General features: G+C 52.3%; 2 protein-coding genes across 12 annotated transcripts in view; one reads left to right on the top strand and one right to left on the bottom strand.

Moving 5' to 3' along the window:
• On the top strand, nt 1-7995 carry Cmtm5 (CKLF like MARVEL transmembrane domain containing 5). 6 transcript variants are annotated; one of them, XM_033765082.1, is made up of 5 exons: nt 1-652; nt 1503-1655; nt 2258-2350; nt 2587-2711; nt 2805-7995. In XM_033765082.1, exons 1-4 carry the CDS (start codon nt 500-502, stop codon nt 2686-2688), a joined length of 501 nt encoding a protein of 166 aa, XP_033620973.1. In that variant the 5' UTR covers nt 1-499; the 3' UTR covers nt 2689-2711; nt 2805-7995. The 6 variants fall into 6 exon arrangements, with proteins under 6 accessions (XP_033620973.1, XP_033620975.1, XP_033620974.1 ...); XM_033765083.1 differs by having other exon boundaries at nt 6-625; XM_010637760.2 differs by having other exon boundaries at nt 8-652; nt 2627-2711.
• Nucleotides 5261-22859, bottom strand: part of LOC104871699 (myosin-6) — a 25397-nt gene continuing 7798 nt past the window's right edge. For all 6 annotated transcript variants that reach the window (XM_019209539.2, XM_019209536.2, XM_019209537.2 and 3 more), the window contains 26 exons: nt 22585-22755; nt 21062-21371; nt 20341-20411; nt 19834-19921; nt 19629-19746; nt 19353-19476; nt 18958-19094; nt 17564-17819; nt 17164-17406; nt 16843-17019; nt 16306-16451; nt 15978-16068; nt 13543-13932; nt 12999-13125; nt 12800-12918; nt 12190-12386; nt 11525-11708; nt 11231-11396; nt 10997-11121; nt 9766-10074; nt 9318-9521; nt 8320-8445; nt 7892-8167; nt 6503-6598; nt 5694-5828; nt 5261-5344 (listed from right to left, as the gene is read on the bottom strand). In XM_019209539.2, the coding sequence (XP_019065084.1) occupies nt 5321-5344; nt 5694-5828; nt 6503-6598; nt 7892-8167; nt 8320-8445; nt 9318-9521; nt 9766-10074; nt 10997-11121; nt 11231-11396; nt 11525-11708; nt 12190-12386; nt 12800-12918; nt 12999-13125; nt 13543-13932; nt 15978-16068; nt 16306-16451; nt 16843-17019; nt 17164-17406; nt 17564-17819; nt 18958-19094; nt 19353-19476; nt 19629-19746; nt 19834-19921; nt 20341-20411; nt 21062-21371; nt 22585-22755 (4410 nt within the window). In that variant the 3' untranslated portion in view covers nt 5261-5320. The remainder of the gene's footprint in view (nt 5345-5693; nt 5829-6502; nt 6599-7891; nt 8168-8319; nt 8446-9317; nt 9522-9765; nt 10075-10996; nt 11122-11230; nt 11397-11524; nt 11709-12189; nt 12387-12799; nt 12919-12998; nt 13126-13542; nt 13933-15977; nt 16069-16305; nt 16452-16842; nt 17020-17163; nt 17407-17563; nt 17820-18957; nt 19095-19352; nt 19477-19628; nt 19747-19833; nt 19922-20340; nt 20412-21061; nt 21372-22584; nt 22756-22859) is intronic.

Genomic DNA, 22859 nt, shown 5'->3' on the forward strand with positions numbered 1-22859 from the left:
AGCTTGGTCCTGGGGGTTGCTGCCTGCGCCTGCCTCCAGCTCCCACCCTCTCTAAAAGGAAGACGGAGAAAGGACCAGCCAAGGAAGAGGGTTAAGGTTATGGGAGGGGGCCACACACTTCTTCAGGCTTGCGTCATGGAGGGTCTCCTATCCCTGCCTGTCTCTTGGCTCATCTCCCAACTTCTGGGTGTTATTTTTTTTTTCATCCTGACCTCTTCTCTTTTTCTTCCTTCTCTCCTTTTCCAGGACTGGGCTGGGCTCAAGTAAGGGGAGGGTTAACCATGCTTCCCTCCTCCCCCTGTTCTCCAAGGGGTCAGTGCAGGCCATAGCAAAGACACTCTGGGCAGCTGGGTGAAGGCAGGCAGGCCTTCCTACTTCACAGCCAGGTTTCTGGAAGTGCCTTCTCACTCCTGTCTGCTTTCTTATCCTGCTAACTTCCTGTTGCTCTTCCTGAGCTGGTAGCCACGGTGGGGGGCTGTGGCCTGTGGGGCCTATAGAGATGTTCAGTGCTTGGGATCGCCGGGACTGGCCCCCCGAAGAGAGGCCAGCTTCAGGGCTCCAAGGCTTCGCTGTGGACAAGACCTTCTTCTCTTCCCTCAAAGGCATCCTGCTGGAAACGGAGCTGGTAACAGCTGCCCCCGCCGCCATCCTGGTGCCTCCATCCCTCCCTTGGCCAGCTTCTTTGCTCAGCCCTGTTCTGGTTCCCCAGGCTCACTGCTTGGCACCCCCTCCCCAAACTTTCTGGACACTTCTGGTTGTAGCTGTGTCTTTGCCTCCCATTTGGCCTTCCTGCTGCCTCTCCACCTGGAGATGTTTGCAGCAGGTTTCAGTTGTAGCAGGACAGACTGAAGCTAGCCAGAGAACAGCATTCTGGGATGTGGAGGGGGTGTGAGACATGGGGGTTGGACAGAGGTCTCTCCTCAGTCACTGGTAACTGCTTCTCGGCCAAGAAGTGCAACTATCAAAAAGGGCAGACTTCCTGTGGCCACAATTTATCCTTTGGCTGCTGCCCATGCGCACCTGTTCTCAAAAAAGACTCTCCCCTCTTTATTCAGCAAGATCACAGCATAAATCTAAGCCCCTGCTTGTCTGCTATACTATGTTTCGGAGGGATCTCCTGCCTCCTGAGCCTTTTCTCTTGGCACGGAGTCACAGCTCCAGTTCTTGCCAGTGGAGTTCCGGGCGTCTGGGGGTGGGGATAGCATGATGGGGCAGGGGGTGACACCTGAGGTGCAGGGCTGCTGTGGGCACCACATACGGACTGCTCCTGGGGACACTGTGTTGTGGACCATCATAGGTCAGTGCCCCTGGAGCTGTGTGGTGTGGCCTAACCTCTGAGGTCACCGGAATTCCTGGGCTGGCAGGGGTTGGGGCGCTAGAGGGTGGTGGGTCTGAGGTATTGGGTGCCAGCTGGGACGGGGGTGTGTGTCTTGAGGAGGGGGAGGCCAAGGCCTGGCCTGTGTGTCTGCTTCCTGGCCAGCTCCCCATGCTTGGTCCTGTAGGCCCTGACCTTCATCATCTTCATCTGCTTCACGGCCTCCGTTTCTGCCTACATGGCCGCGGCCCTGCTGGAGTTCTTCATTACGCTCGCCTTCCTCTTCCTCTACGCCACCCAGTACTACCAGCGCTTTGATCGACTTAACTGGCCCTGCCTGGTGAGGGACACCGCCTCCCTTACTCCGTTCCAGTCTCTTCCTTTCCCTCATTCACCGAGTTTTCCTTTTTCCCCCAGCTTCTCTCCATATCCATTCTCCACTGGGCTATGCCCTGTGCTGTACCCTGAACTCAAGACTATGCTTTGGCCCAAGCTGGCTTCATAGCCAGGATCCCTGTGTATGAGAACAGCCATATATCTTTAGCTCTTTCTGCCATTCACCAGCCCTCATCTCTCTCCGAACTGGCCCTGTCAGCTGGTGTGCTCCAACTGCTGGCCTGGGCCAGTCCCCTACCCCTGCCTTAGTCTCTGGCTGCTCTGGATTCACCTGCTGCCATTCCCTGGGCAGCTTATTGAGCTCTGTCCCCTGAAAGTGCTTTATATATATCCAGGGGCATCCTCAGGTAGGGATTCAGAATCCCTGAGGGTCAGGTCCCCAATTAACCTAGGAAACTTCAAGGTGATGCCCCTTGCCTTTTTTTTGTTGTTGTTGTTACTGGGGATTGAACTTCGGACCTTGTGCTTGCAAGGCAGGCAGTGGCACCACTGAGCTAAATCCCCGGCCTGCCCCTTGCCTTCTGATGCCACCCTCCTGCTCCTCAGGACTTCCTCCGCTGTGTCAGTGCCATCATCATCTTCCTGGTGGTCTCCTTTGCTGCTGTGACCTCCCGGGAGGGAGCTGCCATTGCTGCTTTTGTGAGTCCAGCCCCTGAGGGCTCCTGGCCAGTGCTGGTACCCTTCCTGCATCCAAAGCCAAAGCTTCAGGCTGGGGATGTAGTTGTGTTGAGTGCTTGACTAGCACATGCAAGCCCCTGGACTGGATTCCCAGTATTATGGCAAAAAACAGTAAACAAAGACAAACCCAGTGCCTGGGGTCTGGCTTGCATCTCATCCCATATTGCCTACCGCCCTCTCTTCCTCCCTTAATCCAGTGGCCCCGAATCCTCTGCTGTGCCATCTCTGCTCCCACAGGTTTTTGGCATCATCCTGGTTTCTGTTTTTGTCTACGATGCCTTCAAGATATATCAGACTGAAATGGCGCCCAGGGCCCCTGAGGGTGAGTGACATACACTGAGAGAGAAGATGCCCCCAACTTTACCCCAGCTATCCCAGCCTGACACAGCTTCCCTGCCTGATTCCATTTTCACAGGGGACCAGCAGTGACTTTGAGGCTACCTGGCTCCTAGGCCGAGATGAACACAGGGGACTGCAGAGCTCAGACACAGCTCCTTGTATTCACGGAACACCCAGCACACAGATCCCTACCGCTGAGAAGTCACTGAGGATGGAGCCTGGTGCTTTGGGGTCTGGCCTCTGATGAGGTTCTGACCAGAGGAGCGGAGGAGAGAAGAGGAAGGAGGAAAGGAAGCTGGGCCCCCAGTTATTCCCAAATTAAAAGATTCAAATCCTACTGGCAGGTCTTCTTCTTCCCCAGACATTAGGCAGATCGGGAGTGTCAAGGTGCATTGGTGGAAATGTTGCCTGGAGTACGTGGACCCCTTTGGGACCAGGTCTGAGCAGTGAGGTGGTGCTGGCAGGCCTGAAGAGATGAGGACACCCTCCAAGGCTAAACTACCACAGCCTGAGGCATCTGAGGACGAATTCTCAAAATACTGTATGCAACCCACTGCCTGATATGCCTGTGACTTGGAGCTCTGCCCCTGAAAAGGCACAGGTTTCCTATGTGAAGAAGTGTGAAACCCACTGCCCCCCACCCCCATACCTGTTAGCTGCACCAGCTGAGGTGCTTCTCTGGGGCAGGTATAGAGCTCCCCCTGGTGGTGTGGAGAGGACTTGGCTGGCAAATGACAGGGGAAAGGGCTGCTGTAGGCATCAGAGAGAGAAATTCCCCAAATGCTGGTGCTGTAAAGGTCCCTAGAAATCAGTTGCCTTGATGCCTTCATTATACATAAGAGAAAACAGGCTCAGGGTAAGTGACTTCCTTGTTTGTGACACAGCTAGGGCTACAACCCAGCGCTCGTTAGCCACACAGGTGATCTGGATACCGTCCTAAATTCCACTGTGGCTCAGAATACAATGTCCCGGCCTCATCTGCAGCTCCTTCCACCAGTGGCTCGCTTTTCCAGCCTGAAGCTGCTCAGCACATGTTTTCTGAGGCTCTCTTGTGTGCAGACCCTGTGCTAGCACTAGGGATTCAGAGGTGATGGGCAGGGCCGTCCCTGAGCCCTCATGGGTGGGGAGAGAGACCAGCTAGTGAAGGGCTCTGCATGGTAAAAGCTAGGGGAAAGCTTGGCTCTGAGGGCATTTGAGGCGACCATTGCCACAACCTGGGAATCAGCCCTTCCTGGTCCGTGACAGTTCAGAGCAGCCAGGACTTTGTGCCCAGCCTGAGGAGCTCAGCATGGCCCAGCTCAGTGGCCCCACCCATTCTGACTTGCTGTTCCCTCTCCAAGGCTTCTTACTGCCCTAAAGCATCCTCCTCCTTCCTCTGAGGTGTTCCTTCCAGTTGCAGGTCCCCACCCCCAAGCCTTGCCTGGACCCTGGATCTTGAACTCTGTGGCAGAGCTCTGCTCCTTTGGTAGTGGCCTCTCCTCTCTTGGACTTTCCCTGTCTCCTGTTTCCTGTTCTCATATCCTTGTGTCCTGGCTTCTCATCAGACTGGACAGGCTCTCCATGGCCAGAACCATGCATTTCATGTTTCTCACAATTCTGCTCACAGTTCTCAGACTTGATGCACAGTCCATTCCCAAGACCGGCTGACTGACTTGGAGGGTGGAATAGGATGGGCACCACCTCAGGGGAGGGACAGAAGAGGTCCATCTCGGGGAATTTGGGGAAGGGGGTGCCAGGTAAAGCAATGAGGAGGTGGTCTTATCAAAAAGCCCAGTAGAGGCAGGTGTTTGCTTGGAGCAGGTGATCAGGACCAGCTTGGTCTCCTGAGCAGCTATGTGACTGGTCCTCAGTGGATGCCCAGAGACTGCAGAAGTGCATGCAGTGTGTGTACCTGTACACATCCCTGTGCTGTCTATGTCTGTGTGAGAGCCAAAATGAGATGAGCAGTGTCCACAATGCATATCGATTTGGGCTGAGCATTGTCTGGTCCCAGAGTGCTAGGAATGCCACTGTATGAGGTACTGACACACAGAGCTGGAGTCAGACCCTGGGGATGACAGAGAGGGGCCCCCTGTAGGTTACTTCCAAGGGGCTGACTAGATAGGAACTTCTCCACATCCTTTCTGCACCTGAACCTGCTCTGACATCAGTGGAGAGATCTTTCTGGAAAGGACAGTGTTTTAGGACAACTTTAACTCCTGTGGCCTCAGAGATATGGGAGGCGAAGGGTACTTTCAGCTTCGGCACCAAAGTTCTGACTCTCAGTGTCTGTAATTGGCTCACCCCGTTGCTGCCTTTATTTCCTCCACTTCTGAAACATCTCCCTCCCTTTCCCTGTGTGGGTGACTAAGCAGAGCTGAGATTTCTGCTGTCAGGCAGGACACCCTGTCCAGGCTTGGTTTCCTCCTCTATAGATGTGGGGTGCTTTGGCTCCTTCAGCTTGGATGTAGTGGCTGGAATCACCCTCGTTTAATACCACCAACCCTCCTGCTCCAGGATGAAGGTCTGACAGAAAGATGAAGGATGCAGGTGTGCAGGGTCAGATATTCGTGTTTATTGTTCTTGAGCCACAGCGAGTTTCTGCAGACATGGTCACTCTTCATCGTGCATTTTTTGCTGGGAGAGGGATAAGAGGTGTGAGAGTGGGCAAGCGGGCCTGGTGAAGAATCCCTGGGGCTTTCAGGGGCCTAGGCTTAGAAGAGGCCCTTAGAAAGGGAGGGGTTAGCTTCAGGGATCTTGGGCCCTGTGGTAGGGGTGCTAGTAGCCTAGAGGACAGGGCAAGGGCTTTCTGCGGAGTTCCAGTCTGAGGGGGTCTCTGTGAGCAGGAGGGTGGATTTCCAGATCGAGTACCATGGGACCCTCAGGGCTGTCCAAATGTAGTGTGAGCAGTAGCTCCTCCGAGGGACACGTGTCAGAGGGCATGCCGCTGTGGGGGTGACTACTGAAGCCCAGGGGAGGGACCCACCTTGGTGCCAATGTCGCGGCTCTTGGCCCGCAGCTTGTTGACTTGGGACTCGGCAATGTCTGCCCGCTCCTCCGCCTCATCGAGCTCATGCTGCACCTTGCGGAACTTGGACAGGTTGGTGTTGGCCTGCTCCTCCTGTGGACAGTGGGGAGGATGGGTGAGAGGGGCCATGGGGAGTGGAAGTTCCTAGTCTCTCAGCCCAAAACGCTCGTTCCGTCTCTGACCTCCTCAGCCATGTTTCTACTCCTTGCCTGGCTTGGCCCCTTTCTCAAACTTGTCCAGCATTCAGAATCCTTCAGGGTTACTCACAGCCCGGGACAAAGAGCATGCAGGCTGGCGTGACACGCCCCCCAAATCCGCTTCACTGTATGTGTTCCAATTGCATCTCGGATAGATGCTGGTTGACCTGGGGTTTCCTGCACAGGTGTGCACATCCCACCTCACTCCCACATTTTCTTGCCTGCCCGGAAATCTTCCTTACAGCCTTGCGCCAAGTCAGGTCCACTTCCTGGCCTGATTCCAGATCCACAGCCACTTTCCTGCCTTCAGTATCATCTCTACTACCTCCTCTTGGACTTGGGCAGGTATATGGGCTATAAGCTGGGGCAGGCAGGGCAGGGGCAGATGTAGCATTGCTTCTGTGAACTCATATCGCCTGACACAACTCTCGGCATACTGGACATATAAAATAATGCTTTTAGAGAGTTAAAGATTAGCACAGACCTTTATCTGTGTCCTGCTTTGGCAGATCTTCATTGGCTCACACATAGTAGGAGCGATGATGACAGGGAAGAAAACCACAAACTCACCGCCTCCTCCGCCTGGCGCTTGTAGGCCTTGACCTTCAGCTGCAGCTTGTCCACCAGGTCCTGCAGCCGCAGCAGGTTCTTCCTGTCCTCCTCGGTCTGGAGGGCAGGAGGGGGCGAGAGGAGGCAGTTTGGGGAGGAGCAAGTACGATTACTTTTCCCTTCCCCCGCTCCATGCCACTGTTCTCCCTGGACTCAGTTGCCCCTCCTTCCAATGGCAAGGAAGTGGCAAGGAAGATTCTATCTCTGATGTCACTTATAGGCGAGAGAGGCAAGGCAGGCCTGTCAGTCAAGAATTCACAAAACAGCTCTATCCACCAGTTTGAGGCCGGAAGTGGAGGGGGGATCTCAAGACCAAAGGGAATTCCCTGATGCGGTCCTGTGGAGGCACCTGCTCTCTTCCGGCCTCAATCTGGTGGATAGAGCTGTGACTTGGAGCAACGTGGGGTAACCAGAAGAGTAATAATGAGGAAGGAAGAAAGACGGGGGCATTGTCATTGCTCAGATCGTTCCACTCTACCATAGCCCGATATTCTAACTCACTGCACTGGGCCAGAGTTCAGGTACTAGGATCCCTGGCTTCCACGTCACTCGACTGCTCCTGTCTCCTTATTACCCTATGTGCTAGGACCCCGCTTCCATTGTATTCACACCAAGTTTTGGTTCTACACCTGTAATCTCTTTCCTGTGCCTCTGGTGTCTACCTGTCAGATTGACCAACACTTCCATATTCAGAGTTTTTCCTTCCCAGGACACTGTGAAAATAACAGGTCAAGGGCCAATACTGATTGGGAAGATGGAGATCATAGAATATTCTGTGATCTTTTACTAGGCCTCCTCTTACTTGTCTCAGAGCTTCCATGGAAGATCAATAAGTCTCTTTCCTTCACTTGGCTCTTGTTCCTAAACTGCATGGTCTCCTTCCGTGTCAGGATGGTAGAAAGTGAAAGATTCTTTGGACTATTTTGGAAAGCAGCTATGCTCACCACTATTCCACCAACGCTGCACTCTGGACTATTTTGAAGGCTTTATTATACCACTTCGAGTTATTAAAAATCTGAGGAAGGTCTAGGATTTAGCTCAGTGGTGTTACTGCCTGCCTTGCAAGCACAGGTCCTGAGTTCAATCCCCAGTACCCCGCCCAAAAAATCTGAGGAAATGCTGGTAAATGAGATTTCAGGAAGGAGAAGTAGATTCTGCGCTACAAAAATATATGGATTCAAGCTGAAGTGAATCCAGAGAAGGTGAAAGGAAGGGAATCTATGGACAGCATCTCAAAGACAGGAGGGCTGCTCAGTGTTCCTGACAGGTGGTTCATCAGGGGCTCTGTGTGTGCCAGGAAGTGGAGCTGGAGAAGCTGCTGCCGCGTTTACTCCCGATGCCCCCCCGCACCTGGTAGGTGAGCTCCTTGATGCGCCGCTCACTCTTCCTCATGCCCTTGACTGATTCCGCGTTGCGCTTCTGCTCACTCTCCAGCTCATTCTCCAGCTCCCGCACTCGGGCCTCCAGCTTCTGCAGCTGCTTCTTGCCACCCTTGAGGGCGATCTGCTCAGCCTCGTCCAGCCGGTGCTGCAGGTCCTTAATGGTCTGCTCCATGTTCTTCTTCATGCGCTCCAGGTGGGCGCTCGTGTCCTGCTCCTTCTTCAGCTCCTCCGCCATCATGGCGGCCTGTGCACAGGAGACGGGATGAAGGTCTTGAGTCCCGGCCCTGGGCCTCTTCCCTCCCAAGGATCTCCACTCTCAAAACGCAGAACTGCAGAGTCAGATGGTCATAACAGCGCATTTGTGTCTGGAGTGAAGGCAGGAAGAGGGAGACTCACGTCCGTGATGGCCTTCTTGGCCTTCTCCTCAGCGTTCCTGCACTCTTGCACGGCCTCGTCTACTTCAGTCTGGAGCTGGGTCAGGTCTGACTCCATCTTCTTCTTTTGGTTGATGAGGCTGGTGTTCTAGACATGAACAGAGAAAACTATCAAATATATACTTTTACTTGATTTTGTATTTCTATCTAGAGAGAATTAAAAGTGATCATTAAAAAAATCCCAAAAGCCCTTCTTTTAGGTATTCCTTCTTTTGCACTAGCTTTCCCTTTTCATGTGAAAATGGATATGTTCTAGGCATTACATCTAAAATCCTCTGGCTCTGAAGAAATACCTCAAATTGCAAAAGGTCTGCCATTCTACTTCTGGGCTCTTTAGTAAAATGTTTACATAAAAATATTCCAAGGGAAATGGAAACAAACTTTTTTTTAATTAGGGCAATATTCTGAAAATGAATTATAGCCACAGAAAGTGTGTAGTGAGCTAAAGAACAGGGCAGGAGTCAGTGGGTAGAGTTGTTCAGACAAATCCTAAATTATGAGACCCAGCTTCATAGACCAAGGCAGCAGATGGGCACAAACACTCTTTGCAAAGTGTAACTGGAAACAGCACGAGGAGGGCAGAAACGGTGTTCAACCCAGAGTTCGGGTGGCAAATAGAATCACTTCTGCTTCTTTTATCTCCCAAACTCCTGTCTTTACAGAGAAAGTCAGGAGGCTGTGTTCCAGATCAAAGATACTGAATAACGGCTTTCTACGATTCTCAGATTTGTGATTCTAGTAGGTATCACCAGTCATACATGACATTCTTAGCTTTCAAGTCTAGACCTGCCTCTCACCATAGCAGTTCTAGCAGCTGATCGCAACAGATGAGAGTTGGCCCAAGAGGTGAAATAGTTTGTGACCCTGGTGGTACATGCTCACTCAGAACATCTGGTTTCTATAGCTGTCCTGGGCTCTGACACTCAGCAGGTTTCCACACGGTAGGCCCTGACCCCTCACCTGGGAGTGCAGCAGCTGCACCCGCTCACTGGTCTCGATCAGCTCCTGCTCAGCCAGCTTCCGAGACCTCTCCGTCTGCTCCACCACAGCGCGAAGCTCTTCCAGCTCCGCCTGCAGCAGTGTGTTGCGCCGCTCCACGATGGCGATGTTCTCCTTCAGGTCATCGTTGGCCCGGACCGCGTCATCCAGCTGGATCTGGGTGTCCTGAGGGGAATAAGTAGTGAGGTCTGACACGTCCCACATTCATCAATCTTTTATCACTTGGGGAAGAAGGGGCACATCTCTCATCTATTCTCTAGACAGGGCACACGGTCAAGCTTTCAAATTCAAGAGGTAATGGCTCCCGTGTTCTCATATTTGTGTACCAAGAGTCTTCTGGCCTTTACCATTCCTTGGGTACCCATTTGCTCTGACTCGTCCCCCTTTTGAGAGCCCCATCTCCTGTTACTTTCAGATGTGCTTGGGCGATCTTCAGATGCTTCTGGGCTTCTGACGCTGTTCTGTTGGCCTGGCTGAGCTGGATCTCCATCTCATTGAGGTCACCCTCCATCTTCTTCTTCACCCGCAGTGCCTCATTGCGGCTGCGCGTCTCCGCATCCAGAGAGGTCTGCAGCGAGTCCACCACCCGCAGGTGGTTGCGCTTGGCCTGCTCCATCTCCTCGTCCTTCTCTGCCAGCTTCCGCTCGATCTCTGCCTTAATCTGGTTGAACTCTAGCTGGGCGCGGAGGATCTTGCCCTCCTCGTGCTCCAGGGAGGCCTGGGGATGATGGTGGAGGAAGACAGTCAGGGCCAGGGCAGAGTAGTAGAGGGAAGCTAAGAGGCTGCAGGCATCAGCCAGGCCTGAAGAAGCTTGGGAAGAGATGGGGAGGGTGACTCTGCACCCCAGGTTGCTGTAGGAGACCGAGTGCTGCACTCCCTGGACTTCCTGATTCCCCACCGAGGCTTCCTTTGTGAAGGAGTGTTTGGGCTCCCCATAACCAGATCCTTGGTACTAACATGGTAGAATTTCCCGACCCACCTAAAAAAAATCACAGAAGAGGGAGGGATCTCTGTATCCACAAATCCCAAATTCTCTTTGTTCTTTGTCTCCTTAGTCAGTCATCATTTTTTATTTTCCAAACTTGGGATTGAACTCAGGGCCTTCACACTGAGCTACATTTTATTTTTTGAGACAGCAACTCAGTAAGTTTCCCAGACTGGGCTAAAACTTGCAATCCTCCTGCCTCAGCCTCCCAGAGTGCTGGGATTACAGGTTGTGCACCACTAGGCCCAGCCTTGGAGCTATTCCCAGTTTCTTAAAAATGCACAGTAACAATAGCTAATATATATTAAATGTTTGAGTGAGGTGCGTACATTAATTTCACCTTACAGTTAAGGGTACTGAGGTGCAGAGAGGTTAAGGACTTTCCCCAAGAGAAGCCCAGTGGAGCCATGTCCCCCATCACTTCCTGAGGAGATGGCTTCAGGAAATCTGGCAGGAAACAAAACTGGCCTAAGATTAGACTGCAACATTTTCCTTGTGCAGGTCCTGCTTTGGAGGTTGTCATGAGGAGTGGGGAATGGACAGACAACCTAATCCCCAGAGTGGGAGCCAACAGGTTCTGTCCTGGGTCCCAGTGGAATTGGGGTGGAGACAGCGGAGCTGACTGGGGAGCGGGCAGAGAGGACCAGGCTCTCACCTCGGCCTCCTCCAGGGCCGCCTGCAGCTCCAGCTTCTCCACCTCCAGCTGCTTGCGGATCTTCTCCAGCTCGTGCACATTCTTTCCTCCTTCTCCCAGCTGTTCAGTCAAGTCTGAGATCTCCTCTGGGGGTCAGAGAGCAAGAAAGCTCAAAGGTCTGAATCACTTCCGCCCGCCACGGGGGCGGGGGGGGGTTCTGCCCTGTGGCCACCCCCAGCCCCCGGGCCAGCACACCCTGCAGGTTCTTGTTCTCCCGCTTGAAGGTCTCCAGATGCTCCAGCGACTCCTCATACGCATTCTTGAGCTTGAACAGCTCGGTGCTCAGGGAGCGCGCCTCCTTCTGGGACGACTCCAGCTCCGACTGTGACTCCTCGTACTTCTGCTTCCACTCGGCCAGGATCTGCAGGAGACACAGCTCACCATGCAGCCCAGGGGCTCAGCCCTCCTCCCTTGCCTGCCAGGAGGATGGCTCCGGCCTCCTGGTGCCCCTGCCTCGCTTGCTGCCTGCCGTCCCCGCGCACTGCCCACCTTGTCAAAGTTCCTCTGCTTCTTGTCCAGGGCTGCAGCGGCGGCATTGGAGCGTTCCACGTCCACCATCAGGTCCTCGATCTCGTTCTGCAGCCGGTGCTTGGTCTTCTCGAGTGATGAGCACTTGGCGTTGACAGCCTCCACTGCCTCCTCGGCATCCTGCAGCCGCTGGGCCAGCTTCTTCCTGCCCAGGGGAATGTGTGTGACTCTATGTGGGAACAGTGGGCCTTGGGACGCTTCTTCCCTTGTACTGCCACTGGAGACCCAGTGCCTTTCCAACGTTCCTAGGGTAATGGAGCTGCAGCCTCCAGAGGAGCCAAGGCTGCTGCCTCCCTATACACAGTGCATCTGGGTAGCAGCACCTCTCATTCCCACCCTAGGCTGAACAACGATGAGTGCTCCTCTGACCAACAAGCTTTTTGCTCGTCTTATACGTGAGCATCAGGTATAACCCGGGCCAAAAGCTCGCCCGTCACAGGAAGTGGGTCAGGGCCAGCCAGGGTTTATAGACTGTAGGATCCAGGCCTTCTCCCCAGCACTTCTATTGCCCATCCTTCCATCTCTCCCACTCCAACCTTTTTCCTATATCCACTTTGACTGTCCCCACCCTGGTCCTCTTGTTCCTTACTCTCTGAGAATCAGGGTGGGGACTATGCGGAGCTCACTTGGCCTCCTCCAGCTCCTCTGTGCGCTGGATGGCGTCCGTCTCATACTTGGTCCTCCACTGGGCCACCTCCGAGTTGGCCTTGGACAACACCCGCTGCAGCTCGGCCTTGGCCTCCGTCTCCTCCTCGTACTGCTCCCGCAGCAGGTCACAGTCATGCCGGGCCGACTGCAGCGCGTGGGCCAGGGCGTTCTTGGCCTGGGGAGAGGCGAGCACCAGGAGGTGGGAGGAAATCCCTGTTCCTCATTCTCAAACTCATGTGATCCTCCTGCCTCAGCCCCTCTAGTGTCTGGGACCACAGGTCTGCATCACCATGTTTGGCTTCCTTCTTGTCCCATACTCTAGATCCTTCTGTTTACTTCAACCCAGCCCCAGCCTCATCCAGCTTGTGAGCTGAGGTGGAATCTTAATGTCTTTGGGTGGTTTCTTGGCTTACCCACCCCAATCCCTTACAAATAAGAAGCATTAAGTGACTGGCTATTGCATAGCTGAGGGACAGAGTCTTCACTGGATGCCTTTGCATTACAGAGCCTCCAGGTCTGTTTCTGGAGTTGAGGTTCATTGCCCAGGGTCTCCATCAAACCTGTCCTACTGGCCCCATTGGGCCTCACCTTGCCCTCCTCCTCCAGTTGTCTCTTGAGGTCCTCCAGCTGCTGGTTGTAGGACAGCTTGCCTCGGGTGAGCTGTGAGATCAGCGCCTCCTTTTCTTCCAGTTGCCGGGCCAACTCTCCTGCAGGCAGAACAAAGGGTTTGTGGGCCACAGAAGGGAGCAGCCAATGTCCTACCTGGGGCCAGTGCAAGAGCACTCACCATTCTCGGTCTGCAGTTTGGCTCGCTGGGTGGTGAAGTCATTGAGGGTGCGCTGGGCCTCGTCCAGCTTCATGCGGTACTCATTGACCTGGTCCTCCAGCGTCCGAGACACCTTCTCCAAGTTTGCCTTTGGGCAGTAGTGTACACAGGAAAGGTGAATATGGGAAGGCCCGGAGTGGACAGGAAGAGTAACTGGGTCCCGCAGACAGAGGAAGGAGCAGAGGGTTAAGGTAGAGAGGACACAGAATGCAGGAGAGTGAGGTTCTGGATGTTTTTTTTTTTTAAGACAAGCCATCCACCTGCCTCAGCCTTCCAAGTGCTAGGGTTACAGGCATGAGCCACTATGCCCAGCAAGGGGACCTGAATTAAAGGAGGGAGAAAGGTTAGAAGACAGATGTGGGTAGCACCAGAGAGGGCCAGGGTACAGAGGAGAGACGACCAAAGGGATGGAGGGAGTGAGAATGACAAGATGGCGGATAGGGAAGACAGGAGGAAGGCACAGATGTGAGGAAGAAGAAGGTGCAGAGAGGCTGAGAGGACTCACCTTGGCCTTGATGATCTGCTCCATGTTGGAGGTGACATCGTCCAGCTCCAGCTTGAACTCGCTCTTCTCCTTTTCCAGCTTCTGCTTCACCCGCTGCAGGTTGTCGATCTGCTCGCTGAGCTCGGCCACGCTGTCCGCGTGCTTCTTGCGCAGCGCGGCGGCCGTGGCCTCGTGCTGCAGCGTGGCCTCCTCCAGGTCGCGCCGCATCTTCTGGAACTCGGCCTCGCGCTTCTTGTTCATCTCGATCTGCACGGACGTGGCCCCGCCGGCCTCCTCCAGCCTCTCGCTGATCTCCTCCAGCTCCCGGGACAGGTCTGAGCGCAGCTTCTCCACCTTGGCGCGGGCGGTGCGCTCTGCCTCCAGCTCCTCCTCCAGCTCCTCGATGCGGGCCTGGGCCGGGACACACAGGGGCTCAGATGCACCCGGATGCTCCGTGGCAGCCCCTGCCCTAGGGCTCTAAAGACTCCCAAGTTCTTCCATCCTTATCAAGTCGCGGTTCTCAAACGGAGGCAGTGTCCTGCCCCGGGGTGCAGTTGACTGTCTGGGGACTTTTTAAATTGGCATGGCTTGGTGGTGAGGGTAGTACTGGCATCTAGTGGGAAGATGCTGGGGATGCTGCTAAATACCCTATAATGCACTGGAATTTGGTTAAAGCCCAATCATCAGGAGTTTCCTGAGGGCGCTCTAAACTCAGCCTAAGCATCTGCAGCCCTGAATCCTGAGAATCTGCTCAGAGGGGCATCCTGAGATCTCCTGAGATTGTGATCTCAGAGTCCACAGATTTACTTGACTCTGCTCTTCTAACCAATGACAAGAAAGTAAGTGCTTGTATTTTTACAAATATCCACAACAATATGCCTAAAAAGTAAAATACTACAGTGATTTTCTTTAATCATGACGTCTAATCAACCATATTCTTCACCCTTCAGGATTTACTTATTTATTCCCAGGGTTGGGTTCTTATCCAGGCCAGGAAAGGTCACCTTCTCTTCATTATGCCCTTATCTTGTTGCTCTGGCCTTAACCTTAGAATTGACTCAATTTTGAGAAAATTCCATGTAGCATTTTGATCTGTTTGGCTAGCCAGGAACAAAGGGGAGACTTGGTGCAGTTTTCTTCATCTGGGATAATGGACAGCTTCAAGGGACTGCAGGAAGTTCCTTCAGCTTTCCTGAACTGCAGGAGTAGGAGAAGAGGACCTAAGAAGATGGGGAGACAAACTACATATGAAGGCAGGCTAGTGCCTGAGTGGCCCAGAGGAGTGGAATTGCGTCTATGCGTCACTTGCAGCCTGAACTACAGGTCCTGAGAGCTGAGGGGAGACCTTTTCCTTCTAGCCATAATCTGCCCAGAAAGTAAGAAGACAGGTCTTGTCTCCAATAGTTGAGTACCTGTTTTCACTCTGTCCAGATCTGACCATGCAGTTTCTGCAGCTATAAAATGGAGATTGTACAAGCCTAACTGGTTTTCCAGGAAACCCACAACTAAAAGCACATTAGTTTTGGGGTACATTATGGATTTTTTGACATAGGGTGTCACTGTGTTGCCTAAGGCTAGTTGTGATCCTGGGATCAAGTGATCCTCTGGCCTCAGCTTCCCAAAGAACTGGGACTACAGTTGCACACACCACATCTGGCTTAGGCTGTTCCTTTACTCTCCTCCCACAGACAGATAGGAGAGACAGAGGAGACAAAAAAGTAGTGGCTGGCTGACTTTAAACTTGGCTGTCTTATTTGCATAGGATTTCCTAGTTGACAAAGTGGTTTCGTATACAGTACTTTTATCTCTGCTCCTGTGAGGGAGGTATTGTCTCCTATCATGGATGAGAAGAGTATCTGAGGATCAGGGAGGGTAAGTGACTTGATTAAGGTGGTAGAAGCCAACTGCATATTGGGAGCATTTATGGGGACTAAACCTATGTTAGTGGCTGGCTTTAGTACTGGGAAGAGGATGAAGCCAACAGCCCATAGAAAGGTGTTCCATGAAGGCTCTTCTCACTCCTGTGCAGTGGGCAGAAGTACCAAAGGAAGGGCGGTGGGGAGAGGAGAATCGAGCCCTACCACTCATCGCAGAGCAGAAAGTCCATGAGGCAGAGCATATTACAGAAAGAGAAACCTTTTTTTTTTTTTTTTTTTTTTTTGGTACCAGGGATTGAACTCAGGACCTTGCGCTTGTGAGGCAGGCAGCAGAACCACTGAGCTAAATCCCCAGCCTGAGAAACCCTTTTAGGGGGTTTGATTCTCCCCCAAAATAGCTTTGCTCCACTAATACATTCTTGCTCAATAAGAATAGGGTAAGGTTGGTGCTGCCTGGAAGTCAGGGATGGTTGGGGTTCTGGGGATGCCTGGAGTTCTAGATATTGTCTAGAACCCTAAGCAGTTCCTGCAGCCTCAGGGCATCAGGTGTCCCCTTAGCTGCACCTAGAAGAAAGTCACCTGGTTTTCCTTCAGTTTCTTCTGGAGCTGAAGAGCCAGTGCCTGCTCATCCTCAATCTTACTGTTCTGCTGATTAATGTCAAACTCCTTCCTAGAGGAGAAGGGGGTAGTAAACGGTGGTCTTCCTTCCTCTGGGCCCATTCTGTTCTCTTGTCTCGTATGCCAGGACCAGCTCCCTCCCTTCTGGCCGAGTGAAGGAGGAGGCCTGTGCTGGCCCTCAGAACTCCCAGTGTGTGTGCCCAGGGCAACCCCAGCCAGTGGGAGTGACGCACTGTGTGCTCAGGCCAGATACTTCCTTTAGCCTCTCATGGCTGCTGCAGGTGCGTACTTTTTGAGCTTTTCTTCCAGCTGCTGCTTGTCATTCTCCAGGTCCATGATGCTCTCCTGGGTCAGCTTCAGGTCGCCCTCCAGCTTCCGCTTTGCCCGCTCCAGGTCCATGCGCACCTTCTTCTCCTGCTCCAGGGATCCCTCCAGCTGGTGGAGAAAGAAAATGAACAAAATGTAGAAAATCTGAAATCCACATTTCATGTTCTTCTGTTTGTTCTTAAACTCGAAGTTCAATGGGATTGGAAGTCAAACCAGCAGAGATATCCCACAAGCACAAAGAATTTAGAAACCCATCCCTGGGGCCGGGATTTAGCTTAGTGGTTCCGCTGCCTGCCTCACAAGCCCAAGGTCCTGAGTTCGATCCCCAGTACCAAAAAAAGAAACCCAGCCCAATGAGGAACTACTGTGAGGGAAGAGAAGGAAGAGAAAAGCTCCAGAAGCCATTGTAGTTAATTATAGGGATCAAGAACTCCTTGACCATTGGTTGATGGCAAAAATCTTGATCTGAGAGAGGCAGAGCATGGTTCTTACTACTCACATCATCCACCTGCTGCTCCAGCTTGACCTTAGACTTGGTCAGGGTGTTGACCTTGTCTTCCTCAGCCTGAAGGTCATCCAGGGCTTGCTGGTGGGCCTCTTGCAGAGCTTTTTTCTCCTTGGTCAGCTTGGCGATGATGTCATCCAGCCCAGCCATCTCCTCTGTCAGATTCTTCACCTGCCAACCAAAACCCCCACTCCTTCAGCACCAAAGACCAATAGCTGGGACATCTGTGGAGACATCCATGCCAAGGACCAGGCCCACCCTCTGGTCTGGGAATCTGAGGAGACCTGGACTGGGACCAGAGGTAGCTGTCCTTACCTTGTTCTCTGTTGCATGCTTCTCCTTCTCCACCTTGGCCAGGGTCAGCTCCAGGTCATCAATGTCCTTCTTAAGCTCTGAGCACTCATCTTCCAGCTTTCGCTTCTTGGCAGTGAGCTCTGCGTTCATCTCCTCCTCATCCTCCAGCCTCTCATTCATCTCCTTCACCTTGGCCTCCAGCTGGATCTTGTTCTTGATCAGCTGGTCGCAGCGCTCCTCAGCATCATTGAGGTTGTCTTGTTCCTGGGAGAAGAGGAAAGGGAAGACTCTGGTGGTTAAAGAGAAGAGAGATGCAGGGTCTTAAGAGCTGGCATTTCTAGACTCCTGACCCTGGTGAGGGGATGTGCTCTAATCTAGGAGAGAAAAAGGGAGAGATGAAGAGATCATCACAGGGCCTCACCGCCTGCACTTGGAGCTGCAGGTCATTCTTCTCCTGCAGCAGCGACACCATCTTCTCCTCCAGCTCCTTGCGGCGAGCCTCGGACTTCTCCAGCGTATCTTTGATGCGCCCGAACTCCTCCTTCATGGTGGCCATCTCCTTCTCTGTCTCTGCACTCTTCAGCAGTGGCTTGATCTTGAAGTAGAGCTTCATCCATGGCCAGTTCTTGACACCCATGAAGGCCCGAATGTTCCACTGGATTACCAGCAGGGCATCCCTGACAAGGAAATGGGGAAGCACAGAGGGACCCTGTGAAAGAGCAACTGTATGGCTTCTCCCCCATCCAGCAAGTTTGTACACATCAGAGGCAGGAGTCCTGTCTTGTACTTTGTTGCACGCATGCGCTCTCAACCAAATGGGACTGCACTGAATATGGAGTTGCTACACAAAAGTATAGATCAGTTCAACAAGAATGTAGTGTTCCCTACCGGAACAGTAGTAGTAATGGAAGCTACCACTTATAAAGTGTCTACTATGTTCAGTGTTTCTATTTTGATGAGAACCTCAAATATGTTAAAATTGTATAGTCTTTTCTTAGCTTTAAGAATATCTCCTGTATACACATTATGAAGCATGAAAGTGACTGTCCATGAACCTACCACTCAGCAAGAGTTAAAGCATTCCCAGCCAATAACGATTATCTCACACTCTACATATCCTTCTGAGACTTTTTTTTTAGTACTAGGGTTTAAACCCAATGCCTTTGCCCTGAGCTATATCCCTTGGCTTTTTAATTTTTTATTTTGCGACAGAGTCTCACTAAGTCACTGAGTTGTTCAGGCTGGACTTGAGCTTGGGATCTACCTACCTCATCTTTCCAGATTGTTGGGATTAAGACTTGCTTTTGTTCATTCAGCAATATGCTTTGAAGGTTCAAACATATGCCATGTATCGTAGCTCACCACTTCTCATTGCTCTATAGTATTCCACCAAATGGTTATAAAGCCACTTTCCTTGAATGTAGATTCAGGTTGTTTCCAGATCCCTACTATTATGGAAGTGCTGTTATGGAGAATTTTTTATTTGTCTCCTGGATACAATCACAGGAGTTTCTCTGTGGGCAGAATTGCATTTAGGAGTGGCCGTATGTGATTGTTCGGCTTTAGAAGACAATGATAAACTGTCTTCCAAAGAAGTTGCACTGACTTATACACCTGTCAATGGCAGGTCAGACTTCTAGTGTTTTAAAAATGAAGTATTTTCAAAGAATTTAAAATTAGGTGCAGAGTGGTAAAGTAACATGCCCAGGCAAGCTAGTAAGTGGTAGAGCCAGGATCTGAATCCAACTCTTCTGACCCACACTATTTGGCAATTCTCTGACATTTTGGGTGGCTTTCCTTTCCTTCTTGCCTCACCTGCGTTCCACAATCTTCTTGAACTCAATGCGCATGAGCTGGCCCCGGGACTGTGCCTGAATGCGTGTGATGATGCGGCTCAGCCGCTCATCCCGCATCTCCTCCAGCAGCCCCAGCAGCCCCGCCTTGAAGAATACCTTGGGCAAGGGGAAGAACAAGGGACCTCAGCCTCACAGAGGGGTATCTGGGGCAGAAGAAGTCTAAGAGAGCCCCTAGGGTCCCCAATCCCATGCATTCTAGAAGAAATACAAAACACAAGGGAGCAGTGCATCCTGTTTTGCAGTCCACGGGGTGAGAAGGAAGCCAGGAATCAGGGGGCTGCTTCCTCATCTTCCATCTGCTTCGTGCCACAGGGACATCTGCTCTGTATCCACCCAATAGGGCTCAAGATTCACCTTGGTGTGGCCGAACTTGTACTGGTTGTGGTCAATATCCAGGGAGCTCAGCAGCTTCTCTGCCCCTTTCCTGCTGTCAATGAACTGCCCCTCGGGAATGGCCGCTGGGTTCAGGATACGATACCTGGGGAGGGAAGTGCCCAGAGTCACCCCAGTTCTGGCAGGATCTGGCCTGCCTTCAGAATTCCAGGGCCACCTGCAGCTCCCACCCCAACATGGCTGCCCAAGGTCCCCGAGCTGCCCGTGTCCCTGAGCTCTGCAGCGCCCCCTGCCCACCTCTGCCGGAAGTCTCCGTAGAGGATGCGGTTGGGGAAGCCCTTCCTGCAGATGCGGATGCCCTCCAGCACACCGTTGCAGCGCAGCTGGTGCATCACGAGGGGATTGTCCATCACCCCTGCGGCACGAGGGGAAGGGATGGGGTCGGTCAGAGTACATGGATGCCAGGCACCCCTCCCAGACTAAAGCCTTCCCTGTGGTTCACCTGGAGATTTCCGTTCATTGGGGATGATGCAGCGCACGAAGTGAGGGTGGGTGGTCCTCAGATTGGTCATCAACTTATTCAGATTTTCCTGGGGGTGGGTAAAGGTAAGGAGTTAGTAGCCACAAGGACCTTCCCTTGGGTTCCTTAGCACTGGGACCCAGAGACCCTATCACCAGAACCATCAAAGGGACAGAGGTTTGACATATAATTTACGATGTGAGTTCATGCTTGTCTCTCTTTTCTTGAGACAGGGTCTCACTATGTAGCCCAGGCTGGCCTTGAACTCACTATGTAGCCCACACTGGCATGGAATTCCTGTGATCTTCCTGCCTCAGCCCACCAAGTGGTGGGATTACAAGCATGCACCACCATGCCTGACCTTGTGCAGCATTTTCACAGCAAAGCGACCCTATATCTGTAGCTTCTTTCATCCTTAGATTTAGAGTATCAGGATAGGGTGGCTCTAGGCTTACCCACCCCAGATATGGAATCTCTGGCCTTCCTTACCCGGTGGAGAGCAGACACCGTCTGGAAGGATGAGCCTTTTTTCTTGCCTCCTTTGCCTTTACCACTGTCCCCTAAAAACCAGAGAAGGAATGATGAACATGAGCTTGAAGACAGGAGTCCTGTGGTCAGGGCAAGGCTCTGGCACTCAGTAGCTGTGGGATTTCCACCAGCTATTCTCCAAGTCTCAGTTTTCCACAGGATGAAAGTAACTGCCATTAAAAGCTGGAAAGCAGACTGGATGGGACTAAGTATGTAAAGCAGCTCACAGGTAGGTATTAAAGTAACATCAATGACTCTTCTCTTCCTTTATAGCCCTATTTTTCATTCTTATGTCTTTCCACATTCTACTTGTCTCCTTATACTTTCTCCTCATTTCAACCCACACCTTTTCTCTTCTTTCTCTGAACTGGAGGCTCATTCTTTTCTACCACTTTTTCAGTGATTGTCTGAATGTGTACTGAGAAGTCCTGCATGTATAGGTCTATGGTGGGCAGGTGACAGTGACGTGTGTGCTACCTTTGCTGACCCCCAGTTGCTCACAGTCTTGAAGAAACAGACATGTGCATCAATACCCAGAATGAAAGGTAAAAAATGGGAGGTACTATGTGGGGAGGTATAGGTGGCCAGCAGTGGGCTCTCCTGACTCACTGGCTCCCCCTGCCTGCCTCTGGATCCTGCACCTACAGAAGTCTCCAACCCAGCTCAGGGGCTGTCCCCTTACCGCTGTCAGCAGAAGCATAGGAGGAGAAGAGTGTGGCCATGAGCTTGAGCGAGGATTTCTGGTACAGGCCCACCACTGTTTCATTGAGTGGGTCTTTGTTCTTTTCCAGCCAGCCCAGGATGTTGTAGTCCACGGTGCCTGCATAGTGCACCAGGGAGAAGTGGGCCTCCTGCTTTCCCTTGACATTGCGTGGCTTCTGGAAGTTGTTGGACTTGCCCAGATGGTTGTCATACAGCTTGGCCTTGAAGGTCATGTCGGTGGCCTTGGGGAACATGCACTCCTCCTCTAGGATGGACATGATGCCCATGGGCTGAGGTCAAGATGGGAGGTGGAGAGAGAATCAATGAGTGCTCTCCCAAGCTTTCAGAGTCCCACCCCCAACAGAGGAAAGACTACTGTCTGGTATTGCTGGGCCGAAAGGAGCCTGTGCCATTACCTATTTCCACAAGATAGGAAGCCAATATTTCTGGAATTTATTTGAATTCAACTGCATTTGGATCTGGCCTACACAACCATTTTCTGTCCCAGAAGGTCCAACAAAGAGCTATGTACAACTAATCAAACCTCACAGCCTCACAACACAGCCCCTTTTTCCTGGAGCACCAAGCCAGGGACAGATGGGTGTCAGAGGAACAAATTGCAAGCCAGGCCAGATCCCTGTCTTAAGACACTGGTGGCAACTCTTCAGGGTTGGTCAGAGGATCCAGGTTGTGAACAACTCTCTGTCCTTTGGAAAATGTGTTTCTTGGCATTTCTTGGAGGGGAGATTCTTTTGAGAATTTGGTTAAGCCAAAAATTGTCCTTCTAGGAAAACAGATGCACACGTACAGTTTTAAGGGATCCTGAGGCCTTTCTGAAAGATGAGAAGCCTGGTTAAGAATCTAGATAATTGGCCGGGGATTTAGCTCAGCGGTTCAATGGCCTGCCTTGCAAGCGCAAGGACTCGAGTTCGAGCTCTAAAAAAAAAAAAAAAAAAAAGAATCTAGATAATGAGCTTGTGGCAAACTCTTAATTTCTGAACACAGTGACTGGTTGGGTGTGGGTCAGATATTTAGGGTTCTGGTGTATTTCAGTCAAAAAAGCAAAGGCACAACAAGAGCAGTCAGCCCTGGCACAACAGAGCCCCACACTGCTCTCTTCTCTCTCCTGAGGAGCATCTGTACACAGAAGGACTGGAGGCCAGCTTATTATTCAGTGAACAGGAAGGGGATGGGATGCCAAATATTTCTAGTTTTAGTGTAGATCTTCCTATGATTGATACTTCTCATGGAGTGTTGAGGGCCAAGAGCTCTCTCCTTGACTACGCGCTTCACTTTTAAGACACTGGGAGATCACCACCACAGAGGAAGACAAGATGCAAGGATCTATGGAAGGAAGGACCATGGCTCCACAGCAGGTGGGAGCTGGGCCTAGAGAGGGGCTTGAGATTCTGAGGACTCTAGCTTCTTGGGAGCAGAAGAAATGGGGCTGCCGCCCGGGATAGGATGGAAGAGGAGGAGACAGGGCCATGGGGTGGGTGGCACCTTCTCAATGAGGTCAATGCAGGCCTGCAGGTCCATGCCGAAGTCGATGAACTCCCACTCGATGCCCTCCTTCTTGTACTCCTCCTGCTCCAGCACAAACATGTGGTGGTTGAAGAACTGCTGCAGCTTCTCGTTGGTGAAGTTGATGCAGAGCTGCTCGAAGCTGTTGAACTGCAGAGGGGTGAGGGCGGCAGCGGGTCAGGCGGGAGGCGGTCTGGGGGGCACTGGGGCAGGCCCACTGCCTGTCCTGCCTGAGCCCAGCGGGGCATGGCGGG

This window comes from Fukomys damarensis, unplaced genomic scaffold, assembly GCF_012274545.1.
Source record: "Fukomys damarensis isolate Sample0158 unplaced genomic scaffold, DMR_v1.0_HiC HiC_scaffold_17, whole genome shotgun sequence".
Taxonomy (NCBI): domain Eukaryota; kingdom Metazoa; phylum Chordata; class Mammalia; order Rodentia; family Bathyergidae; genus Fukomys; species Fukomys damarensis.

Excerpts from the sequence above, each read along its gene's own strand:
- Cmtm5 (XM_033765082.1), top strand. The coding sequence starts at position 500 with ATGTTCAGTGCTTGGGATCGCCGGGACTGGCCCCCCGAAGAGAGGCCA. Across the intron at positions 653-1,502 it reads CTGCCCCCGCCGCCATCCTG|GCCCTGACCTTCATCATCTT; the intron begins GTGCCTCCATCC and ends TTGGTCCTGTAG. Across the intron at positions 2,351-2,586 it reads GAGCTGCCATTGCTGCTTTT|TGGCCCCGAATCCTCTGCTG; the intron begins GTGAGTCCAGCC and ends CCCTTAATCCAG.